At 37.1% G+C, this 27,228-nt stretch overlaps 1 protein-coding gene across 1 annotated transcript; it reads right to left on the bottom strand.

Annotated features, from left to right (window-relative positions):
- Window positions 1-331: 331 nt before the first annotated feature.
- ATIC (5-aminoimidazole-4-carboxamide ribonucleotide formyltransferase/IMP cyclohydrolase) lies at window positions 332-26,975 on the bottom strand. Its single transcript, XM_057503575.1, has 16 exons — window positions 26,819-26,975; window positions 26,415-26,541; window positions 23,801-23,877; window positions 22,950-23,016; window positions 20,178-20,266; window positions 19,721-19,872; window positions 19,240-19,396; window positions 15,606-15,731; window positions 14,692-14,799; window positions 13,704-13,789; window positions 12,516-12,605; window positions 7,633-7,761; window positions 3,776-3,868; window positions 2,398-2,580; window positions 867-1,022; window positions 332-562 (listed from the first exon to the last, which is right to left on the bottom strand). The coding sequence occupies exons 1-16, from the start codon at window positions 26,835-26,837 to the stop codon at window positions 443-445; spliced, it is 1,779 nt and encodes a 592-aa protein (XP_057359558.1). The 5' UTR covers window positions 26,838-26,975; the 3' UTR covers window positions 332-442.
- Between the last annotated feature and the right edge of the window lie 253 nt (window positions 26,976-27,228).

Consider the following 27,228-nt stretch of genomic DNA (forward strand, 5'->3'; position numbering starts at 1 on the left):
CCACCATGTCTACATTTGAGGGTAAACCTATAAATGGAATACTGGACAGCAAGCACTGTTTATTATTTATGTAATCAGAGGGGAAACCAAGGACTTGCTGAAATTATGGGAACCATTTTACTTAGCATGAAGGGAAAAGCATGTACTAGTGGTACCTGTATATGGTCAACAGACAACTTACTAATCCTATCTAAGGTTCTAGTCCACAGCTCACAATCTGCTGTTTTGAAAGTAAACAATGGACCTTTTTAGAACTGCAATTAAAGGCAACTGCATGGGCAGAATCCTCTATGAAGAAAACTAGTGGGACTTTACAACCAAATGCTAGGGATCCAGGTTTATTAAAACTTAACATTTTATTTTTTTAAGCAGGTATTTTCAGAATTTCACATGTTATTTTTCACTGACACATTATCATCCCAAAAAATAATGCGTGATGGAATCAGTGATGAAAGAGCCGAAGATCTGTATGAGCCAGGATTACTCCCAGCTCGTCACAAGCCTCAACCACCACTTTGTCAGCAGCAGAACCGGACGGAGCAGCGATGTACGTCACGCCACTCTGAGAGAAGAACAGAGGCTGACTTTAACACACAAGCCTACATAAGAACATGCAAAACACCAAAATGCCCTCTTAAAGGTGTAGTTAACAATGATTCACACTGCAGAGTCAAAATGGCAAAACAACAGGATCTGGATTATCCATAAGTGAAATGGAGAAGTCAGTAATTAAATATTATTGGCACACCACATTACCATAGTTTGGATTTAAAACTCATAAAACTTAAAAATCAGAAGCAGGATTTCTGAAATAGTTTCTACATAATGATCAATTCTATACAAATACACACCAATTCTATACTTACTCTTTTAGCTCTGTCAACATTATCCCTGAATGGAAAAAAGGCATCAGAACTGAGAGAAACTTCATTAAGTTTGCCAACCCATTTCTTCTTCTCTGACTCAGTTAATAATTCAGGGACCTCCTCAAACAATGCCTTCCACTTTACCAAATCTTCATCCTATGAGTGGGGGAGAGAGAAAAATTTCTGACACCACCTTTAGTACTATCAGATGCAAACCAGAACACCAGAAAGCACTTGGGCATTTTATCTATGACTTCTTATTATAAATAATGACTCATTCACATTCACATCTTTAGAATCTTTTTTTAATGTTTTAAACATTTCATTAAGGAAGAAAAGTAATTCTAAGTGTGCCAAATAAAAAATGTACCATATACTTTGTTCTTTAATCTCTGCCTACATTAAATCTACTTCATATCCCTGTATCAAAGCAAGCAAACAGATGATGGTGGACATTCTAGAACTACATCTATACAACAATTAGCATCAAGTATATGGTCAGTGTATAGACAAATCAAAACATGTTTCAGTGTTTGTATTTGAAAAAGATGCTTCCATTTTAAGTGACTTTTGGCTTAAACAACAAAATTTATTTTTGTTCACATATAAAGTTTCCTCCAGGGTTATTAATAGGATTTTGCTGGGTAATATCAAATAGAATAATATAAGTATTACAGTAAAAAAGAAATGCTGTTTTAAGCATTTCATGGTTGTCAGACGTATTTGACACTTATGTCGTGGACTCTTGTTTCTGAACTTTAAGACAGCTTAGTGTAGCCAATTTGTCCCCTCAGAAGATGAAAGAGGTTTTGATACCCAGACTTCTCCTTTGTTTTTCATCTAGCATTTAAAAAATTTTTTTTATTTTTTCTTTTATTGAAGTATAGTTAGTATACATTATTATACTGGTTTCAGCTGTACCACACAATGATTCGTCCACCTAGTATTTATTAAGCACAGCTGCTATGGGGTTAAATCCTATTCTTTTGGCAGGCTACCTGACACTTGCAATGCTGCCACATACCTTCTTCAAAACAGAAGACAGTAAAGACTAGGAAATGTAACAAATACATATTGAGTTGTTAATGGCACCTGTAGAAAATGTGGGTGGAGAAGAAAGACACTGGCTATCTGCTGTCAGATAGTTTATATTCATGCTGAATACACACCTACTGTGTAGCAAGCATCATGCTTGGCACTGTGACCGACATCTCAAAATAAGTGAAAAAACAGTTCCTGCCATCAAAAGCTTATAATCAAGAGGGGAAGTACAAATATTCAAAACAAAACCCATGGTGATAACTTAGAAAGAGAGAAGGTCTGTGGTGTCAAAAAGGATGACAAACCAGGAAGAAAGCTAAGTGAGACAGACAACAATGGGGAACTGGTAAGAAGTTTAGATTAACAATTAAGATTAACATAGAATAAAAAAGTACCTTTCTCTCTGTAGTGATGAAGGTAAAGTTTCTTAACAACAAAGGGTGAACATACTAGTACACTCCACCCACGAACCCAATGTCAAGACTTTCACCTCGCCAATGGTTCCAGTAACATACTGGTCGATGGCATTGGACACTTCTGCTCTCTTCACTCCAGTTTTAAACTTCATTGAAAGCACTTGGGGATGATGTCTAAGCCACCAGAAGTCTGCTTTATCCCCTGCAAGGCGTGTGCAGTGTATCCGAGACTGCTGTCCTGCTCCAATGCCGATAACCTGAAGAACATGGGTGTGAAAATGAACACTTCTCCCAACAACACATTTTTCTCAGTGCATCTTTTGTGCATGTTCTCCCAAATCTATTCATTTTATAGAAAAAAAAAAACGGTCAAAAAAAGAAATACAAATCATTTTTGAGTCACTAAAAGATGAAGGTAAGAGATTTATCATTACTATTTTTATATTTTACCTCTTCAGTGACATCAAAGTATCGCCACCAATATTCTCCAAGTTTCTGGAACTCTTGGACATCAGTAGTGAAGCATGGTCATACTGGAACTTAGAACTTATTAGATCCTGAGGTCCAAGGAGACCAGGAGCCACTATCTTCCAGGTCTTTGTTATTGGAGATTAGCCATCTTTTAACAGCTGGCAATCACTAAAATCTTGAATTTGAAAGGGTCTTCCACTGTCATATGCTAATATCCACCCTTCCCCTTGCACTCACTGGCCAAGTAGTTTAACAGATGCCAAGAGAAGAGCTTGTGACACAGTGAGAAGGAAGGGCTCCCAGTGCTGCTGAAGCTACAGCAAAACCAGTCTTTCCATCTAGAGAGTAGAAATGGCCCAAGAGATAAAGTAACTCAATCCAGCACCCTAGAGCTCAGTACACTGGGAAGTTAAATATTTTGCTTAACATCACATAGTAAGAAATGTTCAATTACTCGACTGTGGTACTGATCACACAACTATATAATTTGTAAAATCTGGTCAAATTCTACCCTTAAAAATTAAGGGTGAATTTTACTGTATATAATTATGCTTCAGTAAAGCTGATTTTAATGCTTGGTAAAATAACCTTAGAAATGTATGTGAAAATACCTTACAAATTGCAAAAATATGCACTACTGGATGACAGTACCATTCCTTACTCCTTCTTCACTGGAAATACTACCTAAGTATGAGGGGAGTGGATAAACAGTTTTGTAGCAGTTATTTGAACCCCACTAATCCAAAATGTGCCAATTCATTCTAGGCAAAAAGCAAAATGTTAATACTCAATTCCAAAGATACTTTCATAATCATCATTAGCTTTAACAGTTGACCAAGTTACTGAGTAAATACTGACAAACCAGAAGAGAAAAACTTTGTAAATGTCCCTTTTCAGGCTGTGAAGTATCCAAGGTGGACAGATTTCGGAGTATCATTTTATAAAACACTCCTCCTGAAGTGAGTATGACAACTCGGTTACCTGACCGTTCTTGGCATAGCACACGGAGTTTGACTGAGTATACTTGACAGCAATGGTGGCTACAGTGAGGTCTCTGAGCGCAGACTCTGGCAACTGAAAAAACAGAATCGTCGATCACATTAGGCTTTTTTGTACCGCATTTAACTTTAAGCATCTTACATGCCATTTATTGTAGTAGTCCTATAATGTAGTTCTATCTCTCAACTGACAGAATGAAGTTAATTGTTCACAGGAAACAGTATTATGCTTTACTGGAACAATCAATATTTAACATTATTTGTTGTGGAACTCAGCACAATGCCTAATGCATCACAGACTCAAACTGAAGCCAATTTGCAGCAACTTTTGGCTTAAGCCTGTTTACGTATCACACTAGATATGAACTACCATTCCCACTCCAAAACTGATGAATAACATTTTCTCTATCATAGTACTGACAAATATCTGGATATATGAAAAAATTATGTTCAGAAAAAACACTGAGAATTATTTTCACACACATTACAAACAACTGTGATGCCCACACACAGCCAAGGATGTTTAGGGAAAATCAAATTAGGATCATTTTCTGCTTTGTCTAGAATATTCTAAGTAGAGACTATTAAAAAATGCTTTGTGAACTATGAGTCCAAATAGAATAAAAATAACTATTATGCCCCTGTCACTTCCTTTAATATAAATAGTAAATACAAAGTGAAAAGGAAGACAATGGTCTACATTGGGATGCTAAGTGGACAAAGGATGTAAGCAGCTAACTGACAAATTAGCTACCTGAGAAACTTGGTAAGTCAGTCTTCATCAAAATTAAAACTTATGCTCTACAAAAGATCCCACCTTAAGAAGTAAAATCTAATAGAAAATGGCAGAAGAGATATTTTATTAAAAAGGACATATGCAGATGGCAAATAATCACATGAAAATGTCCATTATCAAGCATTAGGAAATGCAAATTAAAATGAAATTGTTACACACCTACCTAAAAAAAGTGACAATATTAAAAGCTGGTAAGGGTGCAGAGAAAGTGGATCACTCATACACTGCTGGTGTGAAATATAAAAATGGCACAGCCTGTCTGGAAAATAGTTTGGCAATTTCTTAAAAAAGTGAACATGCACCTATAATACCACCCAGCAATTATGCTCCTAGGCATTTGTAACAGAAATTAAACTTATGCTCACATAAAAATGTTTTTGTGAATGTTAAGTGAATGGAAAGTAATAGAAAGGGCAACAAATTAGTTGTTACCCATGATTAAGGAGTGAGGGCAGGAGGTATGTGTAATTATCAGAGGGTGACATGAAGAACGCTTGCAGGGATGTAATATTCTGTATCCTGACTGTTAGTGTCAATACCATGCTTGTGATACACAGCTTTGTGATATGTTACCATCAGGGTAAATGAGGTAAATGTGGGAACTCTTAACACTGTATGTCAATTTTACAATTTTTAGATTTTTAACTCAAAATTAAAAGCTTAATTAAGAAACATTGTTACAAGGTCTTAAGAACTTATTTTCTAGGTGCTATTAATATTGTAAGTCCTTTCCTACCTATATTTGCTGTTTGAGTCATATTTTATTCCTTTGGTTCTAAGAAAGATTAATAACAAGGGCTGGCCTTCCTAGATGTCTCCCTGTAAATATGACACTGGTATTCTGAGTAAGGATCATGGATTATGAGACATGTCAAGGGACGTGGGTTGGGGTGGGAGTGGGACTGAGGAAATCCTGTCTTATAAGCACAGCATAAATTGTTTTAACAAATTAAAATATTATTCAAGAAAACTGGGAGAAGAGGAAATAAGTTAAGCATGTCCATGAATGTTTAATACACACTCCTTACATTTCTCCCACTTCACAGGACTGAAACTGTTCTGCACCTAGTAATATAATCTGACAAGTTTGAGGCTGGAATGTTAACAAAAATCTGCTTTAAAGGGAGGGGAATACATAGGAGGATAAAACCATCATTCTCATCTTTAAGCTTCCAAATTTCTATTAAAAATACATATAAAACAAGCAGAGAGGAATTTAGATAAAAGATTAAAGTCATACCCTTAATCCTTGTAAAAAAAAAAAAAAGTCAAAACTAGCACAGCCAAAGGCATAAAACCTATCAAATACTGCAAAATTACTAATCAGTCCAAAACCTAAAAAAGTAGAGTATTCAGTTAGGCAGTTGTTAACATGGGTACCATGGAATCTAGGTCAATACCCTTTCAATATTTTTAAAAAATACATTAACCAACCAGGTTAATAAACTGCAGAATGAGCCTCACTTTACTGTGAGCTGCTTAAAATATTGCTGCAGAACACAGTTTCTGTACTTAAAGGGATAGACTGAAAGGACCAAGATACAATGCCTGCATGTTCCTTCACTTCAGGACACCATTAATTTTCAAAGATAAATATGGAAGAATAGCCATGAAATCAACAAAGATCATGACTTAATCACCATATAATTATTAACAGAACTATCCTGGTCAAGATTTTCAAGCTTATTTTCGGCAATTCTACTTCAAATCTCAGAGGTCAGACCTGGAACCACTGCAGCAACTCACTTCCCACTTGCTAAAAGACTAGTCATTTTCTAGGAACAAATAGAAAAGCTGAACACACAGCTAATAAAAAGCAAGTACTAAGAGGCAAAGATCCCAGAGATAAGGGAAGTAGTAAGAAATGAACGTGGCTATCTATGCTTTTCCCCTCAAAGCATTTTCCAAGTTGTAAGGCAATAAGCAAGAGGTAGATGAGTTGAGAACAGCTTCTGGCAGTATCATAGGACTAAGGGACAAAAATGGAGTTCAGAGCACACAAGGAAGAGTCCTACTAGTTGACACTTGGTGCTTTCAGCAGCATAAGGGCAAACCATATACAGACCAGTCCTCATCAAGACTGAAGCCCAAATTCAAATCAGCTCAATTCCTGCCAGAATGATTACGATCTGCCTGCCAAAAGTCAACTCTCTAGAGAGGTTAAAAACACCATCCAGACCCTTAAAATATCTCTATAGGTTTTTCATATTAAATGCCTAGCATTTAACGAAAAGTACCAGGCATATCAGTAGACAACTTAATGGAGTTACTGAAGTACTGAGGGGGGGGGGGGGGGAAGTACAGTCGACATTACACCGAGGAAAAATAACCTTCAAAACCGAAGGCCCATTTATGAGATTTGAGAAAACAATACCAGCTAATCAATTTCCTTACTCCATAACCTTGGACAAATTTTTTTAATTGTCCCCTATGTTACAACATTGTAATCTCATTAACAGAAAAGATAGTAGTCATTCCCCAACCCCAATCAAGGACTCTATATTAAAATGATGTAATACACAAAAAAAACACAAAAAAAAGATCACCATTACTATTCTAGGAATATATCCTTCCTAAAAAATGACTATACACACAAAAAAGCCATAACTTGGCTATTTAAAAAGACGGATCACTGCACGGAAAATGGAAACCTAAATAAATACCCATGATAGTGTATCTATTCGTGGATTACCAGGTGGCCTTTCAAATGAAGCTGTGAACCTATATGTATTATTATAGAAACACATCTGCAGCTTAATTACAGATTAGAAAGGGGAAAGTTACAGATTAGAATTATAAAAGACACAATCCCATTTATGTACAATGGAAGATACATATCTCCATGAATGGACATATGCACAGAAGCTTCTAACAGAGTCTTTTATTCATTCTTTAAGCTCTCAAACTTACTTGACAATTCAGAGATAAGTTAGCCATTTGCACAGCAATCAATTTTAGATGCCTTAATAAATGCATAACCTTATAAATATTAAAAACAGACCTACTAAAGTACTAGTATTCAGTTCACATATTTTCAAACTTACATCTTTATTCTTGGTAACAACATTGCTGAACAATGACCTGTCGATGACACCATTATTTCTCTTCTGGCTTAAACAAAGACCAAAGAGAGTTCGAACTTCATTTTCATCAGGATTATAAGACTGGTCCATCTAAAGTACAAAAGATTTCATTATAAGCAAAGTTATATGTATTTTTTCTAATTTAAGCATGTACAAAGTCTTATCAGTATGGATGTTAATAGAAGGACCTGGCACTAATATTTTGCTCCAAAATTTTTTATAAGGTTTACAACCCTGTAGGGTTTTACAACTTATACCAAACATATTAAAACCAATCATTACAATGACAGCATTTTGGTATACTGATTGAAAGCACTATCTATATAGTCCTTTTGAAAGATCAGCTAATAAAAATGATTTGCTAAAAATCAGGCAATGGCACAAAAGTTAAATTCTAGTTTTCTTTTCTTTCGAAAAATCTAATACCTACCTAACACTTGAATTAAAAAATTGGAAGGGGAAGAAACAACATTTTTAATCTGTCTTTTTAATTGAAAAGGAACATATGTGATTCATCTCAGGGATGCAAGGATGGTATAACATCCGAAAATCCATCAACATCATTCACCACATCAACAAAAAGAAGGACAAAAACCACATGATCATCTCCACAGATGCTGAAAAAGCATTCAACAAAACTCAACATTCATTCATGATAAAAACTCAACAAAATGGGTACAGAGGGCCGGGACCTCAACATAATAAAGGCCATATATGATAAACCCACAGCCAACATCATACTGAACAGTGAAAAGCTAAAAGCTTTTCCTCTGAGATCGGGAACAAGACAGGGATGCCCACTCTCCCCACTGTTACTCAACGTGGTACTAGAGGTCCTAGACATGGCAATTAGACAAAACAAAGAAATACAAGGAATCCAGATTGGTAAAGAAGAAGTTAAACTGTCACTATTTGCAGATGACATGATACTGTACATAGAAAACCCTAAAGACTCCACCCCAAAACTACTAGAACTGATATTGGAATACAGCAAAGTTGCAGGATACAAAATTAACACACAGAAATCTGTGGCTTTCCTACACACTAACAATGAACTAATAGAATGAGAAATCAGGAAAACAATTCCATTCACAATTGCATCAAAAAGAAAAAAATACTTAGGAATAAAGCTTACCAAGGAAGTGAAAGACCTATAACCTGAAAACTAAGACACTCTTAAGAGAAATTAAAGAGGACACTAACAAATGGAAACTTATCCCATGCTCTTGGCTAGGAAGAATTAATATAGTCAAAATGGCCATCCTGCCCAAAGCAATATACAGATTTGATGCAATCCCTATCAAATTACCAACAGCATTCTTCAACGAACTAGAACAAACAGTTCAAAAATTCATATGGAAACACTAAAGACCTCGAATAGCCAAAGCAATCCTGAGAAGGAAGAATGAAGTGGGGGGAATCTCGCTACAAAGCTCTACTACAAAGCCACAGTAATCAAGACAGTTTGGTACTGGCAGAAGAACAGAGCCACAGACCAGTGGAATAGAATAGAGACCCCAGATATTAACCCAAACATATATGGTCAATTAATATATGATAAAGGAGCCATGGACATACAATGGGGAAATGACAGTCTCTTCAACAGATGGCACTGGCAAAACTGGACAGCTACATGTAAGAGAATGAAACTGGATCACTGTCTAACCCCATACACAAAAGTAAATTCGAAATGGATCAAAGACCTGAATGTAAGTCATGAAACCATAAAACTCTTAGAAAAAAACATAGGCAAAAATCTCTTGGACATAAACATGAGCGACTTCTTCATGAACATATCTCCCCGGGCAAGGGAAACAAAAGCAAAAATGAACAAGTGGGACTATATCAAGCTGAAAAGCTTCTGTACAGCAAAGGACACCATCAATAGAACAAAAAGCTACCCTATAGTACTTGAGAATATATTTATAAATGATAGATCCAATAAAGGGTTGACATCCAAAATATATAAAGAGCTCACACACCTCAACAAACAAAAGGCAAATAATCCAATTAAAAAATGGGCAGAGGAGCTCAACAGACAGTTCTCCAAAGAAGAAATTCAAATGGTCAACAGACACATGAAAAGATGCTCCACATCGCTTGTCATCAGAGAAATGCAAATTAAAACCACAATGAGATATCACCTCACACCAGTAAGGATTGCCACCATCCAAAAGACAAACAACAACAAATGTTGGTGAGGTTTCGGAGACAGGGGAACCCTCCTACACTGCTGGTGCGAATGCAAATTAGTTCAACCATTGTGGAAAGCAGTATGGAGGTTCCTCAAACAGCTCAAAATAGAAATACTATTTGACCCAGGAATTCCACTTTTAGGAATTTACTCTAAGAATGCAGCAGCTCAGTTTGAAAAAGACAGATGCACCCCTGTTTATGGCAGCACTATTTACAATAGTCAAGAAATGGAAGCAACCTAAGCGACCATCAATAGATGAATGGATAAAGAAGATGTGGTACATATACACAATGGAATATTATTCAGCCATAAGAAGAAAACAAATCCTACCATATGCAACAACATGGATGGAGCTAGAGGGTATTATGCTCAGTGAAATAAGCCAGGCGGAGAAAGACAAGTACCAAATGATTTCACTCATATGTGGAGAATAAGAACAAAGAAAAACTGAAGGAACAAAACAGCAGCAGAATCACAGAACCCAAGAATGGACTAACAGTTACCAAAGGGAAAGGGACTGGGCAGGAGTGGTGGGAAGGGAGGGATAAGGGCAGGGAAAAAGAAAAGAGGCCTTACGATTAGCATGTATAATGTGGTGGGGGGGCATAGAGAGGGATGTGTAACACAGAGAAGACAAGTAGTGAGTCTACAGCATCTTACTACGCTGATGGACAGTGACTGTAATGGGGTTTGTGGCGGGGGGACTTGGTGAAGGTGGGAGTCTAGTAACCATAATGTTCTTCATGTAATTGTAGATTAATGATAATAAAATGAATTTAAAAAAAAAAGGAACATGTCATTGATTGCTATCTTGCTCTCCCAAAATTTGAACTGAAGAGATGTTTATATGTGGGAATAGTCTGCGTAAGACCACTCTCTCCCTAGATCACTTCTAAACTTGACAGTATTTCTTCACTTATCCTTTGGATGATCTTTTAACTTAGAGAACGGTGATATCTGTAACTTAGAAGCAAGTCCTCAAATTAATTCTGCTTAATTCGCATTTTCCTGAATTCTAAAATGTCTCTTTTTCTTTTGTATTATACAATTTTTAATATCGGGATGTGCTGTCCTATTAAAAGATATCAAAAGAAACTTGTTTCTAGCCAGGTAGAGGAGCGAGTTATTTTATGGATGTGATCATGAGTCTATGTGGGAACTTAGCCAAATTCTCAAATAAACAAAATGCTGAGGAGGTCCCCAGCAAGTCTTGTGACCCCTCCAACTATGATGCTGTCAGGTGTTAAAGAGGACAAGACGATGAGCTCAGTGTTTGGGAAACAGTCTCCATGACGCTACTCTTAACTGCTATAGTCCTAAGTACTTACAAAAAACATTTGATTAAGAAACTGAGCAATACAGTGTCAGCTAACTATAGCACTAGCAAGAACCATTATATATATTTAAAAAGTATGTATATTTAATGTGGTTTTTCTTCTTTCCTTGAAAAGCTGACATGGATTCTGGTGAACCATATAATTACAATGAAGAATATATACAAACTTTTTTCACATTAACGCCTTCTGAAAAAGAACATTATGAATTTTTACTTTCAATTCAAATAACTCTGCTTTATCCACATGCAATCTTAGACTATGGGCTAGTCTCCCTAATACATGAGTTCTTAAAAAAAAACAGTAAGAGAAAATCCCATCAATTGGAAAAATAGGCAAAGAATAACGGTGCAAACAGTTCAGAAAAAAGAAGAAAAAATACCTTTAAATATGAAGAGATGTTCACCCAACACATAATGAGAAATTAAAACAAATGGGAAGCCATTTCCATCTTAATGCTAAGATGAAGAAGTTTAAGAACACAATGCTGGCAAGATATCAGGAAATAGGTACCCTTCCAACATTCCCACTAAGACATACAATTTGTTGTTCAACCTCTAAGAGGAGCAGTACCTATCAAAATTACAGAAACACGCAGCTTTCAACACAGTCCTAAATTCACTCCTTAGACTTTTTCCCTAGGTTTATCACTGGGTATGTATAGCAGCTGAAGATTGGTGGCTGGCTAGATAAGATACACACACATGGGACAAACTTCCAAGATGGTGAAGCAGTGTGTATTTTTGTCAGTGGGGAAAAAGAGAAAAAGAAATACACATGCAGATTCTATAGCATCTTACTATGCTGATGGACGGTGACTGTAATGGGGTATGTGGGGGGGACTTGGTGATGGGGGGAGTCTAGTAAACATAATGTCCCTCATGTAATTATAGATTAATGAGACCAAAAAAAAAAAGAAATACACATGCAAATATCTGCTAAATATGTATACACTATTTCAAGAAAGGTAAGAAACTTAAAATATTTGGTTACTTTTAAAAAAGTTGGGAGTGGCAGAGGGTAGAATGAGGAGACTTCATCAGGTAACATTTACTATCTTTGGAATAGGAAACCCTGTACCTATATTATTTTAAAAGATTAAAAAATAAGTATTAAAGGATAAGGAAACTAACCTCATCTCAAACCCAAATATTAATGATTAAGAAAAAAAATCTGCAAGATTAAGGGTAAAGAAACCACAGTGAAGAAGGATGAATTAGAAGGTTTTCAAAGTGAAGGAAAGAAAAGATAAATATGGGGGAAAAAAGAAAATTCAAGAGCAAATTACTGTTTCAAACACGAACAGCACTAACCTGAAGAACACAGTAGCTCCCATTTTTCTTTTTAGAAAGTATTTTCAAAGCTTCATCTTCATAGCCTGGGGCAACAATACCATCAGATACCTGTAAATACATTAAATACTGATTTTTATTTAATAAAATTAGAGAACACCTCTCAATCTAGACACAGTATCTGCCTTAAATAATGCAGAAATGCTTTCTGATTTCTACTTCTAACAAATAAGCCTAATACTACACTTAGGAAAGATAAGCCTGTTTGAATACAGCTTTCTATAGCTGACCTTTCCTCATTTGCTGTCTTGTCCAAGTTTTTGACTATTTGCTTAAGTTTTAACTGGTACATGTGAATGATTCCCAAAATACATGTACCTTAGAAAGGTTCACAGGTGGTATTTTACATTAGGAAGTGGTCTAGTCCCGGCTCTGCCAGTACCCGGCTAGGAGAGGGAAGGCAAGTCCCTCAACAACAAGACAAGGGATCTGATTAAACTGGAGATTTAACATCTGATACCTAAAGATACAAAAGTCAAGAGCCCATACTCCAAAGCCTTGTGCTATAACCTGTAATGTAATACGTCAGCTACACTGTGGCTGGGGATGGTGGTGGTCATGGGAAGAATCCCTAAAAGCAACTAAATATTGTCAAGCCTCTTTAGCCTTCATTTCTACCTAATTGTTTTCCCTCCAAGGTATTTACGCTACCTTTTTTCCCTTTCTTTTTGTCTCTTCACCCCCAAAGCTACCCCCCATCTTTCTGGAATACTTGCTTGGTATTCAACTGATGGGGTTAGTTTATCAGAGTAGTTTCTAATTTTCCCCAATATACATCTCTTTCATTACAGACCTATGAAGGTTTACAGTGAGGTTCATTATTACATCATACAAAATGGCATCTTCTGCTCTTTGGAAATAGTAACTGACAATAAGGTTAACAACTAGTAGAGAATTTAAAAGAATTAAGCATATAAATTGAAACTTCACTGTAATAGCCAAATATCTATTTGAAACATGAATTCACTAAACCTAAAAATTACCACAAAGTCAAGGATTTACATTCCACATAAAATATGAACATTCGAAATGATAAACTTAAGTAATTTACAAATGGTATAACTACAGATCATGGTTTCAATGAACACTATGAACAAATAAAGCTTTTCTCAGTTATGCATCAATCAAAACACATGAACATCTACTAACCTCTCTGGAGAGAATTTTGGCAGTAGGAACATCACAAACATCAGATAATGCAACAAAGTCACCAAATGAAGACATTCGATCAGCCCCTACAAATACAAATTAAAAAACGATGTATGCTATCGTAAATAATCCTTCGCAGAAAAAGATGTTTAAAAAAACCCAATGTGATCATATAAAATTCATTTCTCTCAATCTAACTTGTTTATGTAAGATTTAAATAATAGACTGCTAAGTAATTTAACTGAAATATTATAAGTATTCTTTAATTTTACCTTCTAGAGCAGCACTTGGCCAACTTTTTTCTGGGATGGGCCTGAGAGCAAATATTTTTTAAGCTGTGCAGCCACATAGCCTCTATTTCAACTACTCAACTCTGAGGTTTTAGTTTGAAATCAGCCATCAACAACACATGAACAAAGGGACCAATCAAACCGTATTTATAAAAACAGGTGGCAGGCTGGATTTAGCTGGTGAGCCACAGTTGGCTAACTCCTGCTGTAGATGGGAAACTGTGATATCAAGTTTCTCAATAATCTTCCATAAATGTTACAATACCCACAAGTTATTAAACTCACAAATTAAATATTTCTGAAATATGTAACTCCAAATTCAGTGTAACACATAACCATACAACTTTAGTATTATATTAAGCAATAATACAAATGCATTCAACCGCCTAATCTGAAATTACATGCACTAAATTCCTATTGTTTCCATTTATTATGTTAAAATACTAATACACATTCTTACAAATTTATTCTAAAGCACTCATATAGTCATTCTGAAGCATTAACAAAAGACAAAGAAAATTTGAAATCTTATATATCTCAACTGTATGTGAATTACAAAAGTTAAAACTTTTCTGATTAAAAAAATCTGAAATCTTATAAGCAAAGGATATTACTATTTTATTCTGTTTAGGATAAAAAAATTTTTCTCTCAAAAACAGAACAAAAAAGAACCAAAAAAACCGCTATTATTTTCTGACCTCTTGCTCTTGCATATGCAGTTGCTATGGGAGTAAGAGTTTTATACAGATCATAGACCATGCAGACTTTGGCCTCATCTTCACTAAGTGGAATTCCAACAGCAGCACCTAGTATAGAAAACCATAAAACAGACTCAAAACCTTAAGTTACTACTTGTCAATTCCTAAATCAAGACACGAGATAACATTTTTTTCTTAACATCTAGCCTCTACAGTATAATTTTTAATGCCTGTGTCAAATTAAACAAAAATCTGTTTGCCAGATAATTAAATATATAGTTGCAAGGGAGGATAAGGAGAGGGGAATTTCTCTGACCTGTGAAAATAGCCACTGCATCTGCCAGCACTAGGTGTGTACATGAAGCTGGTTTACTTTATTACTCTCCCTGTCTTACTTGATACCACATAATGTTTATTTTTTCCTTGCTCACATTTTAATATCGAATAAACATCTTATCAGCAGTCAGCAGATCTGCTGATAAAAATAAGTTGTGTAGTTGACTTCAACACAGAAGCAAAAAGCTCTTTCATCTTTTCATACAAAAAGTTACATGCAGTGTCATATGAACCACTTCTTTATGTCTACTCAGCAACATTTTCAACCATGTGGCAAAACATTTAGTCATGTTGCATTAAGTTGTTTCTTTTTTATTTTCTACATTGCTACCACAAAAACACATTTTCCTAATCTTCCTATCGCACAATGGTACACAATCATGTATGTGTAAATAATGTGTTATTTTATAATCAGATTTTATCATGTTATTGTATTAATATTGTTAACACTCTTAACAAAAGTGGTTTCAGACTTCAAAGAGTGTCTCTATTCACATTAGGACATGTCGATTCTTTTTAAAATTAAAAAGAAATGCATTTCAAACCATTCCAGAGCACTCCAGATCACAGGGCTTTACCTGCTGGGCTGACATGCTTGAAAGAGGCAGCTGCTGGAATGCCCAAGGCTTCTTTGAGTTCCTTCACCAGCTGCCAGGCATTCAAAGCATCACATAAGTTTATAAATCCAGGCGCTCCATTTAGAACTACACATAAAAACATATACACATTAATAAGCAGGATCAATAAGGTCAGATATACATACATTTCTGAAAAAATAAAAACATATTTATCAACAATGCACAAATTAGTTTTAAGTGAAGTACAAGTAAGAGGTAAACATATACATGGACATAAAAGAAGTTGATGAGAAAAGTGAACAAAGCACTGGAGCCCAAGTCCCCCTTACCAAAACAAAACAGAAACAAACCCTCCCCCGCACACACACTTGCACACACACACTACTGGAGGACCAAATCCAGCCAATCTAGAAATAAACCAAGAGAATTCAGGAATGAGAGAAAGAATGACAAGATAAGTGATCATCAGGGATCCACTTCAGTACAGAACTAAGACTAAACAATTACGGCAACTACAGAGATAGTGTAAAAGTTAAGTTATATACCTTGTCAATTTAAGAAATTAACAGTACAAACTAAAGCAATAGCTTGGTGGGAGGAAAGAAGGGAGAAAATAAGTGTTGAATTTTTCTTCTTTATACCAGACTCAGCAAGCTCTGCCTGAAGTCGAAATGCCATTAAAGACTACAACTTCAGAGTTTTTCATGGCTATTTTCTTTTCTTTTGTAATTAAGGTATCACTGATATGCAAGGTTATGAAGGTTTCACATGAGCTACATTGTAGTTTCAATATTCACCCATATTATCACGTCCCCCCCACACCCCATTGCAGTCACTATCCATCAGTGTAGTAAGATGCTATAGCCATTACTTGTCTTCTCTGTGCTATACTACCTTTCCTGTGACCTACCTATATTGTGTGTGCTAATTATAATGCATGTATAGTTTCTCACAGTGGCAGGAGTATTTTTTAGGAGCTCCTATCTCTTGCAAATAAACATTTATAAGAAGTTCACATCCAAAAATAAGTGGACCATTAATTAAAAACAAATGTATGACTATATCTCCTTTGTGTTATTTTGGCTAGTATGTACTTTTATAAGTGAAACTTTGCCAAGTATTAATTAAGTACCTACTACAATGTTAGGCACTTGGGGTATATTATCAATGAACAAGGGTCTCTCCCACCCCTAACCTGCCATCATTGTTCTCATAGAGCTTATGGGAGGGACACAGAAGAAACAAATAAGCAATGAGAAAATACTAGGTATGTATATAAATGAATAGAAAACAGGTCCACACAAAAACCTGCATTTGAATGTTCTTGGCAGTTTTATTCCTAACTGCCAAAAATTATTCCATTTTTGATGTCCATCAATAGGTGAACAGATAAACCAATTACGGTACACCCATATACAAGTGAATATTAATAAGCAACAAGAAGAACTGAGCTCCCGAGCCAACAACAGGACATGGAGGAACCTTATAAACATACTGTCAAGTGAGAGAAGCCAATGTAAAAAGACTACATACTGTATGATTCCAACATTTTGATATTCTCGAAACACTATGGAGACAAGAAAAACATCAGTAGTTGAGGGGTGGAATGGAGGTAATTTTTAGGTGGTGGAACCATTCTGCATGATACTCTCAAGGCGGATATAGGACATTATGCATTTGTCAAAACATACAAAACATACAACACAAAGAAGGAACCCTGAAGAAAATTGTGGTCCTTAGTTAATTACGATGAATCAATATTGATTCATCAATTTAACAAATGTACCATATAATGCAAGACATTAACAGGGCAAACATTGCGGTGCAGAGCGAAGGAAATTCTGGGAACTCTGTACTTGCTGAGAAATGTTTCTGTAAATCTTAGAATGTTATTAAAAAAAGTCTGTTTAAAGACAGTACCGAAAAAATTAGTTCCCTCAACCAGGTATGAATAGAAAAGCTTTTGAAAATGCATAGTTTGGGAACTGAAATTACATGAAAGTATTTTTGCTTTACAATCTAAATAGGGAACATTAACTATAAGGAGGAAAAATCTGAGATAAAATAGGTCAATTCTGTTAAGAAATTCCTAGAAGTGAAAATCCATGAAAAAGGGGAGGTTTCTAATTATTCATTCAATAAATATTTAGGGAGCATGCCAAGCAATATTCTACACTGGGTATACAGCAATGAACAAAGACAAGACTTCTGCTCTGAGGAGCCTGACATCTTAATGCGAGAAGACAATTAAAACCTAAATATATGCTACAAAATAGAGTGATGTGTTAGAAGTGTGATGGTCATCTACCTTGGTCTGAGTGGTCAGAAAAAAGTTTCTCTGAGGAGGTGGCATTTAAGGTGAGTCTGAATGACAAGAGGGACATGACATGGAGAAGAGGGAGAAGAATCCTGGGTAGAAGGAACAACTACTGTAAAGGCTGAAGTTGCTGGCCGGCCAGCTCCTGAGAAGGGAAGAAGGCGCTGGGAGCAGAGGGTAAGCGGAGAGCTGTCAAGGAAGTAGACCAGTCAGGTAACAGGCCTGCAGGGCAGGACAAAACACTTCAGCAGGAAGGAAAGCCAAAGAATGGTTTGAAGTAGGGTGTAACATCACCTGATTCACATTTGTAAAAAGATTACTCTGGTGTGAAGAACAGGGAGACAGAGAAAGCAGAGAGATCAGTTAGATTATTGCCATCTGGGAGACTCTGGGCTAACTGGGGGGTTTGGGCAGTGTTCGAAAACATTCAAAATATATCTTGAGGTGGAGGAGCAACAGAACTTGACCCACTGAATGTGAAAGGGAAAAAGTATTTGAAATTCTCCTCAAACCTCCTACACCACTGCCTGCTTCTCTCCCTCAGCTGGTGACAGTCAGAAAGAGAAGCGGACAGGAAGGCCTGAATTTTTCCACCGCCAACCAAGCCGTGTGCCCTGCAACTTCCTTCTCGGTACTGGAAGGAAGCTGTCCTTACTCTCCAAGGCCAGCTCTCCTACCAATGCTTGGGCCTTCAAGGCCCTCACACCCCCAAGTCTCTCCTCTGTCCCCAAGACCCCTCTCCCTTCTTACAAGTAGGACATGCTCCAATTAGCTTACCTCAGGAGAAAACAAAAATTTTAAACCCTCTCATAACTCTACAAGTCCTCATTTTTCTGTTTAAAGAATTATCTTTATCATTGTTATTTCCTAACCTCACTTTCTATTTTGGCCCATTTCAACTGGGCCCCAGATCCATCATTCTAAGGGAACTGCTTTTGGTAACATTCCCAAATCAAGCAGTTGTTTTTCTGTTCAAACTACAGGTTTTCCAATCTGGTTTCCCCCTGCTGGTTCCTCCACTGCTAACCCAAGGTTTGGTCTTGACTTCTTCTATGAAATCTAGAAATCTAGGCCATCCCATCGTGTCCTGCATCTTCAAAATCATCTATATGCTAAAGACACTCCAGTTTCTATCTCCAACTTGACCTCTCTCCAGAAGTGCAGATTACCTAAGTATTTTTTGCTCACAAGTCGGCTTGGCATCTTAGACTTCAGGCAGCTGTAAGAGGCGTTATGCAATTAACTTTATCTTCTAAATATAAACCACATGATATACACACCCATAGCAAACCATGCCATGTAACACTCAGTCTTTACCTGTGATGGGAAGTTTGGGCTTCAGTGTGTATAACTGGGCAGGAGTTTGATGAGGGTTCATTCCGTATCTCAAGGGCATCTGAGATATTCCTTTACTGTACTGTTTCCTGAAGTAATCTGAAATTGCTTCATCGTATTGTGCTGTATGAGTGAAAGCCTAAAAACAGGGTAAGTTTTGTGAATTACTAGCAGCATTTCTCAAAGCAGGGGGCAAGACAGTTTTAGGCAACACACAGCAAACTACACCCCTTCACTCCACACACACACCCGTGCAGGAAAAAAAACTAAATACTACAGGGCACAGTGAATCATCCCCACTCCAATTATCAATCTTTTGGACATTATACCTCAGTAATATTTAGCCTCTTCTTTTATAACAGATAGCAGCTCCAAGCAGAGCCTTGGTAGGTGACACAATCTAGTCAAACTTGAAAACTGTTTGGTTTGCTAAACACTAGACTAGATGAAAGTGTCTCCCCACCTTTAAGGCTAACAGGCGCCTGGTCTCCAGGGAGGTGTCTTTACTGCTGGAGCCTTGTATCTCTGTGGACACAGCCACGTAGTCCTCTGGCTCACACACCACTGTCACTCGGGCATGGTTTTTGGCTGCTGCTCTCAGTAGGGTGACTCCACCTTTGAAGAACAAAAGAAGATGTGTGTTTTCACATCAATTTAACCTATTTCAAATAAAGTCATTGTACACATACTTCTACTTTAATTCTTGACTTAAAAAGGGGGCAAAATAACCTTCACTCAAGATGAATCTCTATACAAGAAATAGCTTAGATAATATAGGTGAACAGCCATCATCCCAGAACACAAACTGGAAGCAGTAACCATATTCTACTTCCTCAATAGTGAACACCAGACCGAAATCTCATTTAAATGTAAATAACCCTCTCCTCTGTCAATCTTCAAATATGGGTTTTCTGACTTACCAATATCAATTTGCTCAACAGCTTCTTCAACGGTTACATCCGGAGAAGCCACCGTCTTCACAAAGGGATACAGATTACAAACGACAACTCTAAAACAAAGAGGAATTTAGCTGTCATTAAAAACTCAAACTTATAAAGTTTACATGTAAATAAGTTAGTAGCTATTAACATGACCAAAGATTCTAAAGATCTAAAATATAAACTGCGTGCCTGACATTTTAGAATTCTAAAAATTACTTGAAGCATTAGGATCTCCTGCTGTTGCAAAGCGTAAGTAAACAGAAGTGGCCTTCACCAGCAGGTACTCTCAGCACACATTATTCACTACACAAATCATATCGCAATTCAGCTGCCTGGGTAAAATTTTTATTTGTCAGGACAAATTTAAAGGAAAAAAATCACCCAATCATCTCAGTACCATGCACAAAAAGCATCTGACAAAACTGAACACTCATTATAATAAAAATACTCAACAAATTAAGAAGGGAACTTATTCAATGTGATAAAAATTTTAAAAATCCACAGCTAACACCATACTTAAAGGTGAAAGACTACTGCTTTCCCCTAAGATCAGGAACAAGACAAGGATGTCCATTCTCACCACTTCTATTCAACACTGTTTTGGAGGTTCCTGTCATATCAATTAACAAATAAATGAAATAAAAGGCATCAGGACTGGAAAGGAAGACGTGAAGCTATCTCTAGTAACAGGCAACATGATCTTACATATAGAAAATCCTAAGGAATCTATACACAAAAAATTATTAGTACTAATAAATGAGTTCAGGAAAGTTGCAGGATAGAGGATCAACTGAATTATACATATTAGTAAGGAACATTTTGAAAGTGAAATTAAGAAAAGAATTCTACTTATAGTACCATCAAAAACCAAAAAAATTTATGAATAAATTTAACAAAAGTACATGTACAAAACATTGCTGGAAGAAATTCAAGAAAATCTAAAGAAGGGAAACTAGGGAAACACAACCCATGTTTAGACTAGAAGACTTTGTGTTGTTATTGGTAATATTCCCCAAATTGATATTCAAATTCAATACAATCCGTAAGAAATTCCAACTCCCTTTCTAGAAGAAATAGGCAAGCTGACCTAATATTCATGGAAATGCAAGGAACCCTGAATACAAAAAAAAATCTTGAAAAAGAACAAAGTCAGAGGACTTAACACTTCTCAATTTCCAAATTTAACACAAAGATCAAGTAATGGTGTGGTGTTGGCATAACTACAGAGATACAGATCAAGTGTGCCAAGAACAGTCTTTTGAACAACGTTTAAAGATTAGCCTTTTCAACAGATGACGCTGGAACAACTGGACAGCTACATACAAAATAAAACTGAACCCCAACCTCACACCTATGTAAAAAGTAACATAAGAAATAAAATATCTAAGCATAGGAGGAGCTAAGGCTAAAAACTTTAAAAGAAAACACAGGCATAAATCTTCATTATCATAGATTATGCAATTGCTTCTTAGTTGTAACACCAAAAGCACAAGAAACAATAGAAAAAAAAATAAATTGGACATCATCAAAACCTAAAACGTTTATAATGGTCAAAAGAACCAGGAAGAAAGTGAAACAATCCACAGAATGGATTAAAGGAACAATCACAATTCAGTAACAACAAAAACTCAATTAAAAAATGGGCAAAGGACCTGAACAGACATTTCTCCAAAGATATATGAATGCCCAAAACGTACATGAAAAGATGCTCAACATTAGGAAATGCAAATCATAACCACAATGACACTACATCATAAACACTGGGATGGCTAGAATTAAAAAAGATAATAAGCTAACAAATGTTGGTGAGAGTACATTCCTGCAGGGAATTTAAATGATGTAGCAGTTTGGAAACATCTGGTAGCTCCTCAAAAGTTTAGAGTTACCAGGTGACCAAGGAATTCCACTCCTAGGTATAGATAAACCCCAAAGAAATGAAAACATATGTGCACACAAAAACTTGTACATGAATGCTCATAGTTGCTTTATTCATCAGAAAGTGGAAAGAATCTACATGCCCACCAACTGATGAACTGATGAATAAAATGGTGTATACATTCATAGAATGGATTCTTTTCAAGCAATAAAAAAAATGAAGTACTGATAATGTAACATGGATGAACCCTGAAAACATGCTAAGAAATTAGTCACAAAGGAGCACATATCGTTGGATTCCATTAGTATGCAATGTTCAGGATAGATAAATCCGTAAGACAGAGAACAGATTGGTGGTAGGGCTAGGAGGTATTGGAAAAAATGAAGAATGAATGCTAATGGGTATCGGTTTTTTTTTGGGGGGTGGTAGTGATGAGTATGTTCACATAGGAACTATAGTGATGGCCGCACAATTGTAAAGACACTAAAAACCCACTGAATTGGATATTTTAAAAAGGGGAATTGTATCTGAATAAAGCTGTTACAGAAATTAAAAGTGAATACCTTAATGTGCACAACTAAGTAGCTTGTATGTACTAAAATTTAGATGATAATTTCCTCGAAAAGCAAAGGTTTCTGTTTGTAGTTTAAGTGTGCATTTTGGTAATATAAACTTGGCAAAACTAAAATGCTTACTTACATATATACAAGGTCACACAGAAAGTACTCAATGTATGTTTACGGTGAGTGATAGGAAAGTAAACCTAATGCTTACCTTGTTCTTAAAAAGGTCAGGGGATGCGGGGTAACCAGGTTTGGAATATGCCTTAAAAATTCTACTTCAGGGGGGAGAAAAATGCAACTTTGTATTTTTACCTTATAAGATTGAAATCAAGTTTAGCCATGTCAGCATTATCTTCTGGGATATTACGAGCCAAGATTCCTAATTTAACAAAATTCAAGTATTAGCTTCGAAAAACAAGTTAGAATAAACAAGGTACTTCTTTCTGATACAGTCCTAGCAATCATGTTAAAGCCTCTAATGCTGCCTACTTAGGAGTATTACTTAAAAATTAAGATTAGCAGGTATATTTAAAAACCTTTTGTGTTAGTTCCTAATTCGCCTTTTCCTATGCCATAATATTAAAAGGAATTTTCTCCTAACTATTGCCAGTTCCATTAAACTATTTGCTCCCATAAGTAAATGTCTTGTGGGATGATTCTTAGCCATACTGCCTTTTATTGTGCCGAATCTCTCTGTAACTCTAAGGATGCAGTATACCTGTTTCTCACCATTTTGGGTTGATATGCAATTCCTACTCTCAGATAAATGAACCAAAGTCAAACACTTTGAAAGAGAATTCTTTTGAAAGTCAGTGAAACGGTGATGCTTTATCCTATTTGAATCATGGTATTTTCACACATAAAATCTAAGTATTTTCATTAATTCCAGCAGGAAATATCACCCTGAATTAGTTATCAGGTCAGGACTAATAGCAAACAGAAGAACAATATGAATCCATCGCATATTAAAGCAAACTAGATTTTAAACAGGTTCAAACATATTATGAACCTTAGCAGCAAATGTGACAAAACCAATATAACCTCACAGGTAATTTTTTTTGAACTTATGACTTGCCTTTTCCCTCATTTATTCTACAATGTAATCAACTAAATTATTCCTGAAAACCACTGGTTGTTTTAAATAGAATGTACCAACCACTTACCAGCATGGACTGCAGGATGCAAGGTTTTCACACGCCCCCCTAGCATTTCAGGAAATCCTGTCAGCTCAGAGACATCTCTGAAAGTAGAGAAACAGAATATTGCAACTATATCTGCTGAATTGTCATTTTCCATTTCACACTATTCCAAAGCATCTTCCAACACCAAGTCTACTGTTCTAATTTTCAGAGCCTGTTATTTTAGAAGTCAAAAACTGAGTCACAAGCCAAACTAACAAAATATTATTAAGTAAACTCAACTGAGAAGTTATTTGGCAGTATGTAACAAAAAGCATAAAAAATATTCCTATCTCAGAAACAGACTAACAGTAAAAACAAGACTTTAGTTTTATGGTTAAACAAGCATAAAGACAGCAAATCAAATGAGTGGGGGAAAAAAGATTGTTTAATAAAGTGGTGTGGCATTGGAGTAACTGGTTAACCATGCACAAAAATAAATTCTCAATGTATCAAAAATTTGAGCAATTCAAAAAGTCATAAAAATACCAAAATTAAAATATGTGCAGAATATGTTCAAAGCATTAAACAGAAGATTAACATATCTATGTAAATGCTGAAAACTTTTATGTAGAAAAAAGAAAGCTGGAAAAATAACTGCAAATATGGCAAAGGGTCAAATGAAAGACAGTATTTAACTTATCTATTTCATATCACCAAACTGACATGAATCCCCCCTCTCTGGCAGAATTTACAGAATTTTAATGACAGGAAAAAAATGCCCACATGTGTTAAACAAACAAAAGCAAGAAACAAAACCATCTACCTTTGTAGGAGCTATGAAATAGTAAATGCTTAAAAAATCATTGGGAAAAAACCACTTAAACACGTTTCACAGAATTATAACCTATTTTTACTACCTTTATAGTTTTCCACATTTTTCAAATTTTCTACAACCAACTTACTATAGTAAAAATATAATAAACATTTTAGTAGCAGAAAATTCCACCAATGAGATACAGAATTTCTGGATAGATTCTACCAAGGGGTTCCACCAATGAGATACAGAATTTCTGGATAGATTCTACCAAGGGGGGGCATTGGCAGATGAATGACTGGTGCTTGACCACACACTTGCACAGTGCCAACTAAACTGACAAATTTGACATTCTGATTTCCAATTCAAAATTCCCTTTGCTGGAAATTTAGGATATAAAATCCTACTTCTCCAACTGAGGATTATTGCTGAAAACAGAGAAGGCAGAACTATCCTTAGAACTGACAACCATTTAGTGTAATTGAAAAGCTTGTTATTCCTTTATATGTAAAATAATTTGTATGTAGGACTTAAATCCTCTGTAGGTTAACTGCTGTATACTTACCAATTAAAATCTCACCAGTCTACCTACCTCACATCTTAAGATTAACTTCCCCGGAGAAAATCTTGGCTTGGCCTCTTACTAGCTGTGTTAGCTGTGTGAACTTGGGCAAGTTTGTTAACTTCTTTGTGCCTCAGTTTCCTTATGTATTAAATGGGGATAATACTACTTAATGGATTAAATGGGGATAGTAACAATATAGTTTCACATGAGTTATCTGTGTGTGTGTGTGTGTTTGTGAAGTCTCACACTTCATGTCTGAAATGTTTCTATAATGCAAAGTTTGGTGGGAGAAAAGAAGAGGCTACAAAAGAGGGCCTTGTTTAATCTGAAGGCTCCAACTACAATAGGACCCAGTATGGTCCAATAAAAAGAACAGTTCAGATTTTGGATTCTCACTCTGATGCTTTTAGAAAGAGCCACGCTGCCTTTCACAGTTCTTACAGGGCTCTTATGAGAACCACATCCTAGAAATGAAGCAAAAAGACGATGGAAAATATAAAGCACTTCTTTATTTAAATGAAGTGAAGCATTCTTGCCATATGACCTTGTCAAACTTGGGGAAGCTGTGTACTGCCTACATAAACCAGGATTATAAGATTAAAAAGGTAATAATCTGTCTACATGGATCTAGGTGGCAAGTACAAAAATTTTCCAAGAGGCAACAGAGATTTTTTACTCCTTTTCTAAAATATATTTCAGGGGTGGGTATGTCCTTCCTCCAAACTCCCACTGCAATTTAGTATGGCTGTCCTGTGGCCTATTTGATTTCCACCTTTCAGTAGTTGCTCTCTTGAATGGTCGCCTGACTTAGCTTTTCCTTTGTCCCATCACTTAAGCAGGTAATAAATAGATCGTGAATGAGGAAATGAATGATAGATTTGTGCCTTCAAATGGTTCCCAGAGAGGCCAAGGGAAGAGAGGTAGACTTGAAGTTTACAGTTTTACTAAAAGCACCAGTCAAAAGAGATCATGTGAATCTTGCAAATCATAACTTAAGTTTTTTTTGCCTAACAAATAGTCTGCCTAAACTAGTTACAGGAAGTAAGAAGCGGAGCTCCAAATGAGGACTCCCGGGGTTCCTACCCCCAGCTGTACTCCTTACTTAACTCTTAACTTGAGGAAAAGTTACCAGAACTCTGAGCTTCCCTGACCTCTTCACTGCAGTAGGTAAACAGTGTACCAATCACGGATTTTACTCACGGGGCCTGGAATACATTACTTTCGGGTAAGCGTGATCCCTCGGACCGGACTTAGAAACTAAGCTGTGCCTTCCTTACCTGACTGCCAGGCCGGCATCCCTGAGAGCTTTTGCAGTCCCTCCAGAAGCGACCAGATTCAAACCAACAGAAGCTAGGTTTCTGGCAAATTCCACAAGGCCGGTTTTATCAGATACACTAAATAAGGCTGAAACAGAAGACATTTTTCCTCATCACCGGCACATTACAGTAGGTTCTTCAAGGTCTCTGCGGGGGTCGGGGGTCGGGGATCGGTACTGGGAGGGAAGTCTCGGACCTCAAGGCCACGCGCCGGCCCAGTCCCCAGGCCCGGCCCGGGGCTTCCGGGCTCGGACGCCATCCCGCGCGCAACCGCGGGCCAGGGCCGCGCCGCGCAGCCCGGGCCGCCGCACTACCGGGGGCCCTGGCGGCGGCGGCGCGGCCCCGTGAGGGCGCGAGGGGCTCACCGAGCTGGCCGGGCGCCATGACTGCGGGCCGCGCGGGGACGGTAGCGGCGACGCCACGTGCGGAGGGGCGCGGCGCCGCCCAGACCCAGACGATCAAGGAGCGGGGCTGGCAGGGCGGTCACCTGACCTGCCACGTGACCCGGGCCTCCAGTCCCTGCGCAGCGACCGCTCGGTGTTAGAGGCGGAGTTGGATCCGCAGGGCCGAGCGGGTGGGCGTGGTGAGGCTTCCGCGGACGCTCCAGGGCCGGAAGCTTGAAGGTATCAGGGCCCTCAAGCTCACCCTCTTGGCGAGACTTGTCCCTGTCCCCAAAAGCGTGGTTGCTCCAGGGCTCCTGGCGCAAGTAAACGCTTGTTGCCCGGGGCAGCCTGTCCCCAGAGGCTGGAAGGCAGATAATAGTGGCAAAAGCACT

Source organism: Manis pentadactyla, chromosome 6 (assembly GCF_030020395.1).
Source record: "Manis pentadactyla isolate mManPen7 chromosome 6, mManPen7.hap1, whole genome shotgun sequence".
NCBI classification, from domain to species: domain Eukaryota; kingdom Metazoa; phylum Chordata; class Mammalia; order Pholidota; family Manidae; genus Manis; species Manis pentadactyla.